The 14,460-nt window shown below is 45.7% G+C and overlaps 1 protein-coding gene across 5 annotated transcripts in view; it reads right to left on the bottom strand.

Annotated features, from left to right (window-relative positions):
* Positions 1-13,380, bottom strand: part of MATN2 (matrilin 2) — a 119,998-nt gene extending 106,618 nt beyond the window's left edge. For 4 of the 5 annotated variants that reach the window (XM_028111238.2, XM_028111229.2, XM_028111222.2 and 1 more), the window contains exon 1: positions 13,236-13,380. In XM_028111238.2, coding sequence (XP_027967039.1) covers positions 13,236-13,380 — 145 coding nt within the window. Of the gene's footprint in view, positions 1-13,231 lie in introns of all 5 variants that reach the window. The other variant, XM_088022783.1, reaches the window with a different exon arrangement.
* Positions 13,381-14,460: the final 1,080 nt, after the last annotated feature.

The raw sequence follows: 14,460 nt of genomic DNA on the forward strand, positions 1-14,460 counted from the left end.
ATGACTTTATTCCAGCCCTGACGCAGTCTGACCACTGGCTGGGGCAAATGTCTACATGAGAAGAGACTATGTGGTAGGAGGAGAAAAGAGCTCCTCGGAGCCCCAGGAGACTTGGTCCTAAGCCGTAGGTGCTGCTGGTGAATCACTTCACTTTGAACAAGTAACAATATCTCTGGGCTTCGGTTCCTTCATCCTAGTTTCTTAACCTTTATTTGTACCAAGGACTTCCATGGCAGTGTGGTGAAGCCCATGACCCCTTCTCAGAATAAACTTGTTAAATGCCTAACAGAAAATGCAACACCCACTAGAAAGGCTACTATTTAAAAAATGGAGAATAACAGGTGTTGGTAAAAATATGGACAATTTGGAACCCTTGTGCATTGCTGGTGGGAATGTAAAATGGTGCAGCCACTGTGGAATACAGTTTGGCAGTTCTTCAAAAAGTGTACTGTAGATGGGGCGCCGGGGTGGCTCAGTAGCTTAAGCATCTGACTCTTGATTTCGGCTTAGGTCATGATCTCAGGGTCGTGAGATCGAGCCCCGGGTCAGGCTCCATACTGGGTGGGGAGCCTGCTTAAGATTCTTTCTCTGCCTCTCCCTCTGCCCCTCTGCCCTTCTTCCCACCCCTTGCCCCCACTTACACGCTTGTGTTCTCTCTCGCACCCGAAAAAAAGTTAAACATAGAATTACCATATTTCTCAGTTAATTTCATCCTTGATACACATCCAAGAAAAATTGGAAGCAGGGACTCAAACAGATACTTGCAGGCCAATGTTCATGCCAGCATTATTTACAATGGCCAAGAGGTAGAAACAACCCGTGTCCATCAATAGATGAATGGATACACAAAATGTGGTATACACATATAATGGAATTTTATTTGGTCACAAAAAAGAAGTTCTGACACCTGCTACAACGTAGATGAACCTTGAAAACATTATACTAAGTGAAAAAAGTCAGACAACAAAGCGCAAATATTATATCACTCCACTTATATGAAGTATCAAGAATAGGCAAGTCCATAGAGACAGGAAGTAGAAAAGTTCCTGGGGAAAGGGAAGATTGGGAATTACTTCCTCACAGGTAGTTTCTATTTGGGATGATAAAAAGTTCTGGAAACAGACAGTGATGATGGCTACACAACAATGTGAGTGTTCTCAATGCCACTGAATTGTACACTTCAAATGTTTAAGATGGTTAATCTTACATTATGTATCTCTATCACCACAAGAAACAAACAAGTAAATGCAAAGGGTAAGAAAGGAGGCCAATTATTTGAACTTCACTTATCAAGATATTTAAAATGTTACTATAGGGATATAGTAACATATGGCCTTTAAAAAATAACCCTGAATAACAAGGACGATGGGGCACCTGGGTGACTCAGTCAATCAAGCGTCTGCCTTCGGCTCAGGTCATGATCCCAGGGTCCTGGGATCGAGCCCTACGTCGGGCTCCCTGCTCTGAGGGGAGCCTGCCTCTTCCTCTCCTCTCCGCTCATGCTCTCTCTATCTCTATGTCTCTCAAATAAATAAATAAAATCTTAAAAAAAAAAAATAACAAGGTCGAAAGGGAGGTCTCCTAACTAGTGTAATTTCAAAGTAGCGATACATGTCAGCTGTATTTTGAATTATCTCTGACTACATAATGTGCCCTGAAAATATCTGTGGTCTCTGCTGGTGACACAGAGCTGCCACTCTTCCTGTGGTTTGTGGTTTACAATCATAATAAAAGGAAATGCTCAATTGCAGTTAGAGGTTGGTGAAAAAGTATGTAATTTTTTTCCCATACAAATTATGGGCCCAGGGAAGTCTGTCCAAGGACTCTGTTGGTCCATGGCCCCCAGGCTAAAAACCTCTCAACGGGATGATCTCTAAACTCTCTTCTAGGTAAACTGGTGTCATCTAGGAGCGGCTTCAGGCTTCATCTCTACATCATGGATAAATTAACATCTCTGATCAGATTTTTTCTTATCTGTAGCTGGGAACTGTCATCAAATCCACCTCTCAAGGGCTTTGTGAAGAAAAGGGAGTTAGGGCAAGCAAAAGGTGCTTTCAAAAACTGTAGAGCTCTCTTACAAATGCTAGGTATTACCAGAGAAACCTAATAGTCAACAGAGACTTCTTCCCCCATCCCCAGCACATCATCCCCCAGGTCTCAATGTTCCTTCAGAATTTTGGTAGGAACTTTGTGAACTATGGGAACAGAATCCTGAGCACTTTTTGTTGAAGAATACCATGCCCTGTGTTAAAAATAGTGTCATGACCTGTATTTTGTATGTATGCCGATAGATTTGAAAATACAGACAAATTAGGGAAAAGGCCAATTACCAAAATAGACTCAAGAAGAAACAGGAAACCCAAATAGACTCATGACTTAAAAAAAAAATCGAATTAGTTGTCAGAAATATCCTCTCTACAGAAGGCATCAAGTCCCAATGGTTTTATGAGTAAGTTCCACTGGCTCTGGAGGCCTCCTCTCACGGATCCCATACAAATTTCCCCCCCCCGAAGCCCCATGCTGCCTGCAACTGGGGAATTTGTCTCAAACCCCAAAACATGACAGGTAAGGGGCCAGATGGGTCTCTGCAGCATCATCAGCACCCAAAACAATGCTGTCCTCACACACTGTAGATCCTCAATGTGTATCTGTTCAATGGGTGAATAAATGATAAAACTGAGGCAAATCACGAAACAAAAAAATAATGTATTAGAGCTAAACGATTTGGGTACAGAAAAATAGCTAGGTAAAATTGAAGGCTTTCCTATTCCTCTTCATTTTGGAGACAAATTCAAGTTTGCCTGGACCAGGGGGGTGGAGGAGCCTGCTTCCTTCAGTAGATGGGACCATCACAAAGGACAGCCACAGGGAGTCTGACCATCTGGGCACCTATGGATAAATGGTACACTCTAGGAGGAGGGCACGCTTCCCGGGCTACCCCAGCAATGAGTGCCAAACGTTGAAGGATGCTGGATTTTTCACTCGGCCCAGCACAGCGCTTGTAACGTGGGGATCCTCAGGACATACTTATTCAGTGAATGGATTCCGTCAACTGGAACAAGCCTTAGTGTCAGGGCCGGGGAATTAAGAGCTAGAGATGGAAAGCAGCCTCTCACAGCCTTTGCCAGGTCTGAGCCCTCCGGATGGGATTCTTCCCCAGTTTACGTAGTGGTCCAACCTGACTTTAAAGGCCTCTGAGGCTCATTCTCCCCAGGCTTCTCATGGCACAAATGCCCCACACGGCACGTAATGCATCCTGCCTTTCCGAAGGCCCCTCCTGGCCCTGAGCCCATGTCGTCAGATGCCTACATTCCTCTTATTTCTCCCCTGCATCAGCTCCTTGTACATCTGGCCATCAGCTTCCTCTTTGATGCTCTCAGGCCCTGGCTGGCTACGGCCTTAAGATAACTTCTCCCCCCTCCTCCTTTCCCAGCCCCACCATCCTCTGAGCAGCCAAAATACACACATGGCCCTCCTTTCATCTTTCCCTATAAATCAGCCTTCTCTGGATATACTGAAAGAAGACTGTTTTGAGCTGGTGGTTCTCATTCTTGGCTTTTGAAAAATCTTACTCGGACTTGGCTTCACATCCTGGCTATGCTGCACTCGTTTCTCATCTCCAGCGCTAGGATGTTGGCTGTCCAACCCACCCACATTCGTCCGACCTACTTTCAAGGACTCAGAAACATCCACATCTCTGCAGTCTTTGAGCATGCTTCCCCGGTGTGTGTCGGTAACGTTCTATCTATCACCCTGAAATGGGAATACACGGCGAATCAGAAAGGAAAAAGAAGCTATTTAGGAAGGTGTCAGAGAAGACATATTGTCCTCCACTGATGCAAGTGAAGAGCAGAGCAACTTGTTAGGATTGAATTGTGTCCCCTACAATTCATAAGTTGAAGTCCTAAACCCTAGTACCTCTGAATGTGAGTGTATTTAGAGATGGGGTCTTTAAAGAGGTCATTAAAGTTAAATGAGATCATTAGGGTGGGCTCTAGTCTAATCTAACTGGTGTCCTTATAAGAAGAGGGAACTTGGGGGTAGACAGGTACGGAGGGAGGACCATGTGAGGACATGGGGCAACGGCAGCCCTCTGCGAGCCTAGCCAAGAGGCCTCAGAAAAAAACCACACCTTGCTAAAACCTTGATCTTGGACTTCTAGTCTCCAGAAAGGTGAGAAAATAAATGTCTGGAGTTTAAGCCTCCCAGTGTATGGTGCTTTGTTACGGCGGCCCTAAGAAACTAATATACAACTCAAGTCTCTGTAATATTTCCTCTCGAGAATATATGAAATAAGTATAGGTTGATCACTTGAGCAATTTTTTGAAATAGCTCCTCTCGTATTTTCAGTATCTAAAGGTCATTAAATATTTAAACATGAACTTTTTAAAGTAAAGATGATTATTCCTTATAATCATTTCAAAAGAATATAAAATATTGTTTTAATATTTTCAGTGGGGACATAAAGAAAGATATAGAAAGCATTTTATCAAATTTGTAAACAATTATAAATTGCTCTGTTAAGGAGGGAAAAGATGTTAATCAAGAATGAATAACTTAAATGAAGAAGATAAAATTTAATGCAAAAAATTTAAAATATCCTACTTAAGTTAAAAACACCTGCCCCATGATGGTCATTGAGCCACGCAGAGTAAGGGTCTAGTCATATTCGCTGACTGCAAGCTGTGCATGAATTAACCAAAAAAGCAAATACAATTAACCTGTAATCATTCTTTTCATTCATTCAATTAACATTGCCAGAAGTGAAACTCAGGGATTCAACAAATTATATGTTGCCAGTCACTAAAAATTTCTCAGTTTCTCTCTTGCTTAAAATTTGTTATTGGAAAGGCTCCTAAGGCAGATTGTTCCTGGAAAGCAAATATTTAGCTTTTTTTTTTTTTTTTTTTTTTTTTTTAAATAGGAGAGCAAGTCCTTATCTCCTAGTTCAGTTCCTAATCCCGCAGGCAACTCCATAGAATCTTGGACCGTGAGAGTTCCCAGATTACAATCTTATTTAAGCCTCTACACACAAGGCTTTCCACATCCCTAAAGCCCGAGGAGGCAAGCTGTTTCCTTCCTGGGCTAATCTGGTGGCTATAGAATTTTGTATGGAAGGAAAACCTGTTTCCTTGAAAGCGCAGGTGTTTGGTTCTCCAACTCCTCTTCAAGGTCTTGATAACAAGCCTGGACTCCTCCATAACACAGCCTTCAGAAAGCCCTTCGATTTTTTTCAAGCGAAACATCCTCAGGTCTTTCGAATCTTTTCCACATGCCCTGGCTTCGGAAACCCCCACCAGCTCGGCAGCTCCTCTCTGGCCACTCCTTTTCGCTCATTTGTTCGTTCACTTACTCCTCTAGGCGTTTATGGAGTACCTGCTGAGTGCCTGGCACGTTACTGATCCCTGCTGCTACAACACAGACGATGAAGCAGGCAATCGCTGCACAGGCTGTAAGTGCTGCGCTGGGACACAGGGCATGCTGGGGGGGCGGGGGGGAGGAAGCATTGTTGGGGTATTCAATCCCGACCTAAAAGATTAGAAATGCTTCCACTGGGCCCTGAAAGATGAGTCCAATTGAGTTGGACAGAACAGAAGAGGTAGGTTTGCAGAAAAGTGTTTGAACAGAGGAAAAGGCATGTTGTATTCTCATATCCCACCTCTGCTGCTCAATGGTTATCTGACCTTGAGCAAGATATTTCACCTCTCTGAGCTTCAGTTTCTTCATCTGTAAAATGGGGATAATAACACCGTGTGGAGTAAAGTGTGAACTGCCTCATACAGTGCCTGACACGTAGTAGATGCTCCCCCACCCCCCCTACAAAAAGACAGCCCTCATTATCATTACTTGAATTATTATCATGAGTTAGGGAGACCTGGGACAAGATTGGCCAGAGGGATAAGACTGTATGCCTTGCCCTCCAACAGGACAAGCCATCAAGGAAGAGAAAAGAAGAGTGGCTATGTTACCCGCAGAGAGGAGGCCCCCTTCCTGGGCAAGCTGAGGACAGGACATCCTGGAACTGAAGAAGGAAATGAGGGAGGGAGGGAGAGATTTAAGAGGGAGAGATAAAGGAGAGTTACAGAAAAGGAAGGGGATAAAGAGTTTAATAGAGACGAGAAAGGAGGAAAGAAGGGGAGAGAGAGACAATCTGTAGGAGAAAAAAAAAATCCAATTATTTATTCACTGGCTAGGAAAGCTTTTAACTTCGTAGCTTATTGGAAGTCAGATGCTAGGCTTTTTTTTTTTTTTTTAATTCTTCCAATATTAATTATAAGATAGGAATGAAGAATTCAGTTTATACAGTTTATTCAACGTGAACGATAACAGAGGCATCAGTTCGTACATAAAGCAGAGACCGCAGGCACAAAGAGATGCGTGTCATGCGTCTGGGCTGAGTAGCAGCCATGACAGTCCTCCCGCCGAGCCCTTGTTCCCAGCTGCCGTGTATAGCACAGGATGCCCAGTGGAGGGCCGAAGACGGGGTGTGATCTCGCTTCAAAGGACTGGATTTTTGAAAAGCCTCTGCTCTAGTGAAAACAATTTGATAAGCTCTACCCATCAACCTTCATTTTTATAATCAATTCTGATGACAAAGACACACACCAGCCACTCGATTGTTGAGATGCGTGTTAATCACTCTGCTGCAAGAGGCTGGTTCCCTGCACAGGGGGGAGGCCCACCTTTGCCAACTCCCCCTGGGTAGAAAAATGCCAGCAGCTTATTTTCAAAGCTTCGGAAGGGGTGGACCCAGCCTACAGTTAGTTTATACTCTCCAGCTGCAGTTTTCTTAGCCGATGTTACTCATCCCTGCGCTGTGTTTCTGGCTCGTGCCTCACAGCATCTCCTCCTAAGATCTTTGCCTCCTGCCCATCCCCTGACCCTACCTTCTAGATTTCTCTTCTCCAGTAATTCTCAAATTGAGATGTCCAGAACGCAACCTCTGAGTTCCCAGCCCAGACCTACGGAATCAAACACTCTGAGCTCAGAGACCAGTAGGGCGTGTTCTAACAAGCCTTTCAGGAGCTTCTGATGCACAATAAAATTTGAGAAACACTGCTTTGCTGCCTGATCCTACAGCTCCCTTACCCCTATGCCTGATCCTACTGCCCCCCCACCGCCCTACCCGATCCTACTGCAAACCCACTCCCATGCCTAATCCTACTGCCCCATCACCCCCTGCCTGACCCTACTACTCCACTCCACCCCTCTGCCTGATACTGCAGTCCCACCCCCTCTCCCCTACTTGATCCGACTGCCCACCCTCCTACCTGATTCTACTCTCCCACCTCGTCTGCTTCAAAACCCTCCTCAGCCTTCAGGATATGGTTCCACCTTGGCTCTCCCACCTGGAGAAAGTGAAAGAAAGCCAAGGATTGCATTGGTGGTTTCACGACAGGAGCCAGAGGAGGGACATCAGGAAGGCATAGGAATTAGTGATGTCATCACATCCTAGATGAGACCTGAAGATCACTGACTTCAACCACTTCCCTTTGCAGATGAACAAACTGGAGGACAGAGCGACTCGCCCAACGTCACCTGCTAAGTATAAGTGGAATCAAGACCGGAAGCGTCCAAATGGGGATGAAATCAGCCATCTGTACGTCTCGTCCACTCAGGCATTCAACAAGCACCGAGCTTTGCTGTGGGCTGGACCCAACACCAGGGCTTGACGTCCGTGGACCCCGGGGGACATCTTCCCCTAAGCCATGCATCTATCTACTCCCTAAGAGGGGTGGGGGTGGGAGTGGGCACCTTTTTTCCCTAGGTTTGCAGAAGCCTTGACAAGCTTGCCAAATTGCTTAAGTTCTCTGAGCCTGGGCTTCCTCTCCTGCAAATGAGATAAACCAATAACCACCTTGCGGTGTCTTGTTTTTTTTCTCTCGGATTCAATGAGCTAGCATGGCCCAACTCACAGCAGGGGCTCCGTAAATGAGAGTAGCCTCCAGAGGTGCTATGAGACATGAAAAACCGTCTTTATCTTCAAAGGTTTATAGTCTAGAGGTAAAAACAAGGCAAGTACAAAAATAACTAGAGTAGGAGTCCATCTTCGGTGGGTGCCACTATTACCCCTTGGAATACAGGGCAGACAAGGTTGACAGCTGAGCAGAGGACTGCAGTGGGTGTGGCCCATCCCAAGAGGGTCCTGCCTGGCTGCGAGAGAGAGGAAGGCCGCATTTGAGCTGGCCCTGGCTGATCACAGGCCTTGGCCAAGGAAAGCTATTCCAGGTAGAAGAAGGAGGGTAAACAAAGCCCCCTGAAAGCTCAGGGAAGGAGACAAAGGTTCAAAATTTGATAAGGTGGCTCCAGGGCATATAAAACATGTGGCCTCAATAGGTCTGTCACTCCAGGAGCCAGAAACTCTGATGGCCTCTGGCATCTGCTGTTCCTTCCTCACTGAGGGTGCCAACGCATGTCAATTAGGAGAATTGTTTTAGGATGTGGAAATTCATTTACTGGCAGCCAACACTTGAAAAGGTTAATAATTATCAACAGAGAGTAGGACATTCTTACACTTAATTCTCTTGGCTGGCCCATTCCTTCGGTCACTTTGCTTATTTAGGAGGTTTCAGGTCCTTATATGAAACACATTGCATTTTTGCTAATATTTCGATGTCAGATTTCATTAGAACTGTATGCAAGAATGGAAATAAGACCCTCATAAGTACTGTGATTGCCAAGGAACAGAACTTGGGGCTATAATACAGTGAGTTCTTAGATTGTCTTCATTAGCTTTATTTTTAAGTAGTAAATTAACTGTTGTGAAGAAATTTCACTGTTTGTAGCCCTGAACACCTCTGGAATTTTCCTTAGCAGAGTATGTGTCGGTGGGGGCAGGGGGGTGGGGGGGAGAGGGAGTTCAGCTCCCCCCCAATCCCTTAACCATACTATGGGGCTAGCCTCCTTTAAAACCTCTACCTCCCAGGGCGCCTGGGTGGCTCAGTCGTTAAGTGTCTGCCTTCGGCTCAGGTGTTGATCCCAGGGTCCTGGGATCGAGCCCCACATCAGGCTCCCCGCTCGGCCGGAGGCCTGCTTCTCCCTCTCCCACTCCCCCTGCTTGTGTTCCCTCTCTCACTATCTCTCTCTATGAAATAAATAAATAAAATCTTTAAAAAAATAAAATAAATAAAATAAAATCTCTACCTCCCCCTGAAAACACTCTCTCTCAAAATGCAAACATGAATTCTGTGTGGATACTATTGATCCCAAGGGGCATCTGCTACAGGGAAGGGAAAAGGTTTTGAGGTTAGTAGAAATAAAATGAGCGAGCTTGGTAAAGTTAGAAAAGAACGCACATGTCAACAAGACCTTGTAAAAGGCAAACAAATCAGGGAGAGCCAGCCCACGGAAGTGTAGACCCTTTGCGGACTCTTGTTCTTGGGGCGAGGGGAGTCAAGGACTGTGGGAATTTGGGCAAGAGGGTTGAGGTTTCCAAAAGGCTGAGAGGCGTCCACCGGTTGCCCTGGCAACAGCTCCACCCCACCCTGTGGCAGTGATAGAGTAAAGAGAAAAACTGTGTACAAGCAAAGCAGACAGTAATCAGGGCTGGAGGCGACATGACTTCTGGTGAGCCCCACCTTGAAGGCAGCCCAAGGAGGAGTTGGGAGTTTGGGAGGGAATGCGCACCACTGATAAAGAAGGAGTACAGAGGGATGAATCTGGAGGCTTTCACAGGCTTAGGCTCTGAGAACAGCACACCCTGCAGCTCCAAGTCCACCAGCTAGCATGGTTGCCTGGAAGGGACTGGGGGCTGGAGAATGGGCTCCTTCATTGTCCTGGTGGCCTGCACATCGAGGCTCTCGCTGCCCTTTGCCACAGCCCAGGAAGGTTGAGGCTGTCCAGATGGCACAGTGAATGGGCAGAGGGTCAGCAGGGACCACTACTGATGTGATTGATGCCTGCCTCAAGACCCCCAGGGGTTCCCACCCCTGCCAAATGAAGCCCAAACTCTATGTCAGAGCTGCAGAGCCCCTGGCCCTCAGCGATTTGGTCCCCTCCTCCAGGTTTGTCTCCAGCTCAGACCACCCGCCTCACGGGCGTGCCGGCCCCCAATGCCTGACCAGGTTCCACCTGACGCGCCGGCCTCACTCTTGCCCGCTCATCCCTCAGGGAGGATCTCTGCCTTCCCTAGGAATGCAGCCCGAAACCAGCTGTTTTCAAAGTGTGGTCTAGGGATCCCTGAGGGTCCCTGAGATCCCTTCAAAGGGCCTATGGGGTCAGGACTATATCCATAATAGCACGAATGTCTGCTTTTCTTATAGTCTTATTTTCTCATGAGTACATAGAGCATGAAAAGTTTATTGATGCAGTTTTTGTTTCCACAGTGCAACTAACCTTTAAGAAACTATCATTTGTCAAGTTTTGGTGTCATCTCAAAGAAAAATATCCACAATTATATGAAAAGGCTATTAAAATGCTTTTCCTTTTTCAGACTACGTATCTGGGGGAGGCCATATTTTCTTCATGTAGTCCAACCAAAACAACATTTCATGACAGACTGAATGGACAAGGTAAGAATCCAACTGTCTTCGATTAAGCCAGACATGAAAAAGATCTGTAAAGATGTAGAACAGTGCCGTTCTTTTTTTAACTTAGAAAAGGTCATTTTTTATACAAATATTTGTATTTATGTTACGGGTTATGTTGTGGGTTTATTATTGTTATTTTTTAATTCATTCATTCATTCATTAGGTAATACTGTTTTAAGTTGTCCATTTCAATATTTGACCCATCAACAGATCTAACCCACAAAAACAAAAACTCTTTGAGATCCTCAATAACTTTTCACTGTAAAGGGATCCTGAGACCCAAGTGTCTGAGACCCACTGCCTTACATTGAGTGTACAACAGGCAGAGTGGAGGTGAACCTAGCTTCTGTTGCTTCTGTTGCACGTCAATTCCACCAAATTACTGATCCTTTTCCATATCTGTCTCCCCCCACTACACATGCACTTCCTGAACCCCCAATGTCTGCCCCACAGCAGAAACTCCAGATGAATGAATGAAGTAGGAGAGAAGCGCACGTGGACACACATCACCACTGACTACCACCTGAGCAGCCTGCAAACACTCATAGGCAGGGCAGATAAATACATGCTTTATTTTTTTTAACTGGCTCAAGTTGTTACTGGAACTCTGACTTGACTTCAGACATGAAATAGAAACTTTTTTAAAAAAATCAGAAAATTCAAATGAAGAATCAACCTAAGAAACAATTCTGTTTCTCTGTTAAACTTTCAGAGACACCTTGGCAAGTAAGTAACTAGTGAAATAAGTCATGCAGGGCGTCCCTTAACTACAGCCACAATGATGTGCCACAAAAGTGAAACGCGCCTGGGCAATGTTTAGAACATCGAAAACAACAAGCCGAAAAAAGCGAACACCCATAACACGGAAGACACCGTATTCTAAGAATGAAGAGAAAATCACAGGACCAGGGCAAGGACTGCAGGGAATGTGGCTTCTGCATCTTTGTTCCCTGTCAGAGGAAGACCAAAAGCAGATGGCACGTGAGAATCCAGGCCAGAAAGTTGTGGTGTTTGCCTTCCGGTTTCATGATTCTCACTCAACCACATTCACGAGTTCAGCAGCCGTCTAGCACGTCCGGGGGCGGCCACTGGCCATTCTCCGGGGCGGGGAGATGCGCCATGTTCCCTCCTCCTCCTTGTCTCTGGCACATTCTCTGGCAAAATGAGGAACAGGATGCAATACTGGGTGTGGGGCTGATTTCAGAAGACAAGGGGTTTCTACTTCAGAGCTTGAGCTTGGGGCGATGGAGAGGGCAGTGAATGCTGACATAGGGAAGTCACGGTGTGTGCGGGGTGGGGGGGGGGAGGTATTTAGGGCCAAGAGGAGTATGCTTTTCCAGCTAAGTGTGGGGGGGCTCATTCTGAAAGCCCCATCAGAAACCCAACTGTGCAATCGCGGCTGGTGCTATAGGAATCATGCATTTTAAGTTCCCTCTCTCCCTCTGTGTGTGTATACATACATATATATATATATATATATATACACACACACGTTTTTCATCTTGAAATTTGTTTGTAAAAAGCCCTTCAATCAGTGTAGTAAACATGCTCCAGTCCTTGCCACATTTGCAAAAGTCTTATGCTGATGTCACTATGGAAACAGATTCTCAGAAGACTAAAGACATGGAAGGCCCAGGATCATGGGGGGCCATCATTTAGTGAACATCAGTAAAGATTCCAACCTCTCAGAACAGAGTGTTTGGAGTTCCCCTGGTCTCTGATTGTAATTTTGAATGCTGAGGCGACCAGGCAATTGGGCAGTTTTTTCAATGGCCTTCATAGGGGGTCAGACTCTGTCACCTGGCCAACAAGCTATAAAACACGGTTTCAGAGAACTTCACAGAACAACAGTTGTTGTAAAGCTATCATTCACTGCATACCTATAGTTTACATTTATTAACTTATTTTCTCCTCACAAAAAATACTCCAAGGTCAGCATGAACATTCCCATTTTATGGTTGGGGAAACTGAACCCCAGAGAGACTGCACTGCCTAAGTATACACATGTAAGTACCAGACCCAGGACGTGAACACAGGTCTATGCCAAAACCTATTCTCTTTCCACTGGACAACCTTCCTATTACCTCCACATCCTGGGCTTACCAGAGCCTATATTTACAACCAGATGCATGTATCCATAGTCTGTGTGTTTTTACGATCTTTCCTTTCTCTTGGAGAAAAAGAAAAATTCACCTGAAGAAAACATGTTCATAAGAGAACCCCGATATTTTCTATTCCTGATATCTTGATTCCACTCACAGTATCCCCACCTCTCGTCTGAGGCTGCTCCCACCTTCCGCAAAACTGCCTGCTCTTTTCCCCATGCTGCCATGCAGGGAAGCGTTATTAACACAGATGAGGGGGACAAATCCAATGAAAAACTCTCATAACACCCCTGCTCAGAGAAGTACAACCAGGACCTTTTCAGATTTTTTCCTTGCGTATTGGAGAAAAGTCATGAGCCTCAGATTAAATGGAAGCCTCTGAAATAGAAGGGTTTCAATTTCATTTTGAAAACCCCATGCACTCATTGCCGATGAGATCCATTCCCTCCCCCACCCCACCCCACCCCATCCCCCCCAAAACCCAACAGGAGACTGAGGGATAAGAGAGCTTCCCAACTGACATGTGTCCATCCCCTGACCGGAGGTCCACCCTTAACCACCTCTTCCTGCTTGCTTCGGAGGCAGAGCCCCCAACACTCACCCAGGAGGGCCATCTGGGGGTGGGTCCGAGCGTGTCTCCCTCTGGAGATGGACCTCCAGGGAGGCCGCTCCCTGGCCTCAGTGGGAAGGAGAAGAAGGATCTGTCCGAGGACCAACAGAAAGCAGCCCACCAGCATCTTTTCCATCTTCGAGAAGAGGAAGAGGGGAAGGCTGTGACAGACACAACGGGAAAAGGGAGCAGGGTGAGATTTCTAGGTTTCCTTGAACTGTAGGCACTGCAGACCCGCTGTGCCACCTTTTCAGCATCAAATATGCCCCTTGTCCTTAAAATGTCACTTATATGTTTGATCCTTAAGAACTCAAGGAACTTCCTTTGGTAGGTTCTTGGATACTCTGAGCAGGGCATGCATATTAAAATTTTTCGTCACTTTGGACTCTATGAGACTGAATGGAAAACTTGATGGGGAAAAAAAGATCTATCCTCAAGTTTCTCCTTAGTTATTTTTTATCTATTGTCTATAATCATATTCTATATCTTGGATTTGAAAAAGGAAAAAAATCATATCTGAAGATTCCAAGTAACATTATTCCTTCAAGTCTAGTAATAGCATATGGCACAAAGTAAAATATATAAATTCCCAGCTGATACAAGGTAGCGTCACATAGTGAGCCTCCCAGCCTCCCTGCCTTCCTGCCTCCCTCACATGTCTCTTAAGAGGCAGCAGGGTGCAGTAGTTAAGGGCTTGGACTCTGGCCCAAACTTCCTGCCTTTGAATCCTGACCCTTGAAACTCACTGCGTATGACCTTGGCCAAGCTACTTAACCTCCCGAGGCCTGTGGGAATATGGGATAATATTAGTTAACTGAGTGAATTAATGCATGTAACTGAAGCATTCAGCATAGTGCCTGGCACCCCTGGGGAGGTGGGGACAAGCAAATGAGCAAAGGCGCTGGGGGACCAGAGAAGAATAAGATCAAACCCGATGCTGAGCAGGAATAAAGAATTCTAACTCTGATTTCCAGGTATCCACAGGAGCAAGGGGACTTTGAACCAGAGGAGCCCTGTCTGCCAGAACAGCACTGCCTTTACCCATCTTCTGTATTGGTATAGCTGGTATCAAGGCTCAGAAGGATTCTAAGCAGGGAAGTGACAGGGTCAGAACCAGATTTTCCCAGGATGGCCTATCTCAGTGCTTCAGATGGGATGAGAAAGGTACTTGGCCACATGGTGAGTGATGTCAAGACTATTCTGTCTGGGGGCACCT

The sequence above is a fragment of the Eumetopias jubatus genome, unplaced genomic scaffold (genome assembly GCF_037043125.1).
Source record: "Eumetopias jubatus isolate StellerSeaLion01/CBP00866 unplaced genomic scaffold, mEumJub1_p1.0 scaffold_4, whole genome shotgun sequence".
In the NCBI taxonomy this organism is placed as follows: Eukaryota; Metazoa; Chordata; class Mammalia; order Carnivora; family Otariidae; genus Eumetopias; species Eumetopias jubatus.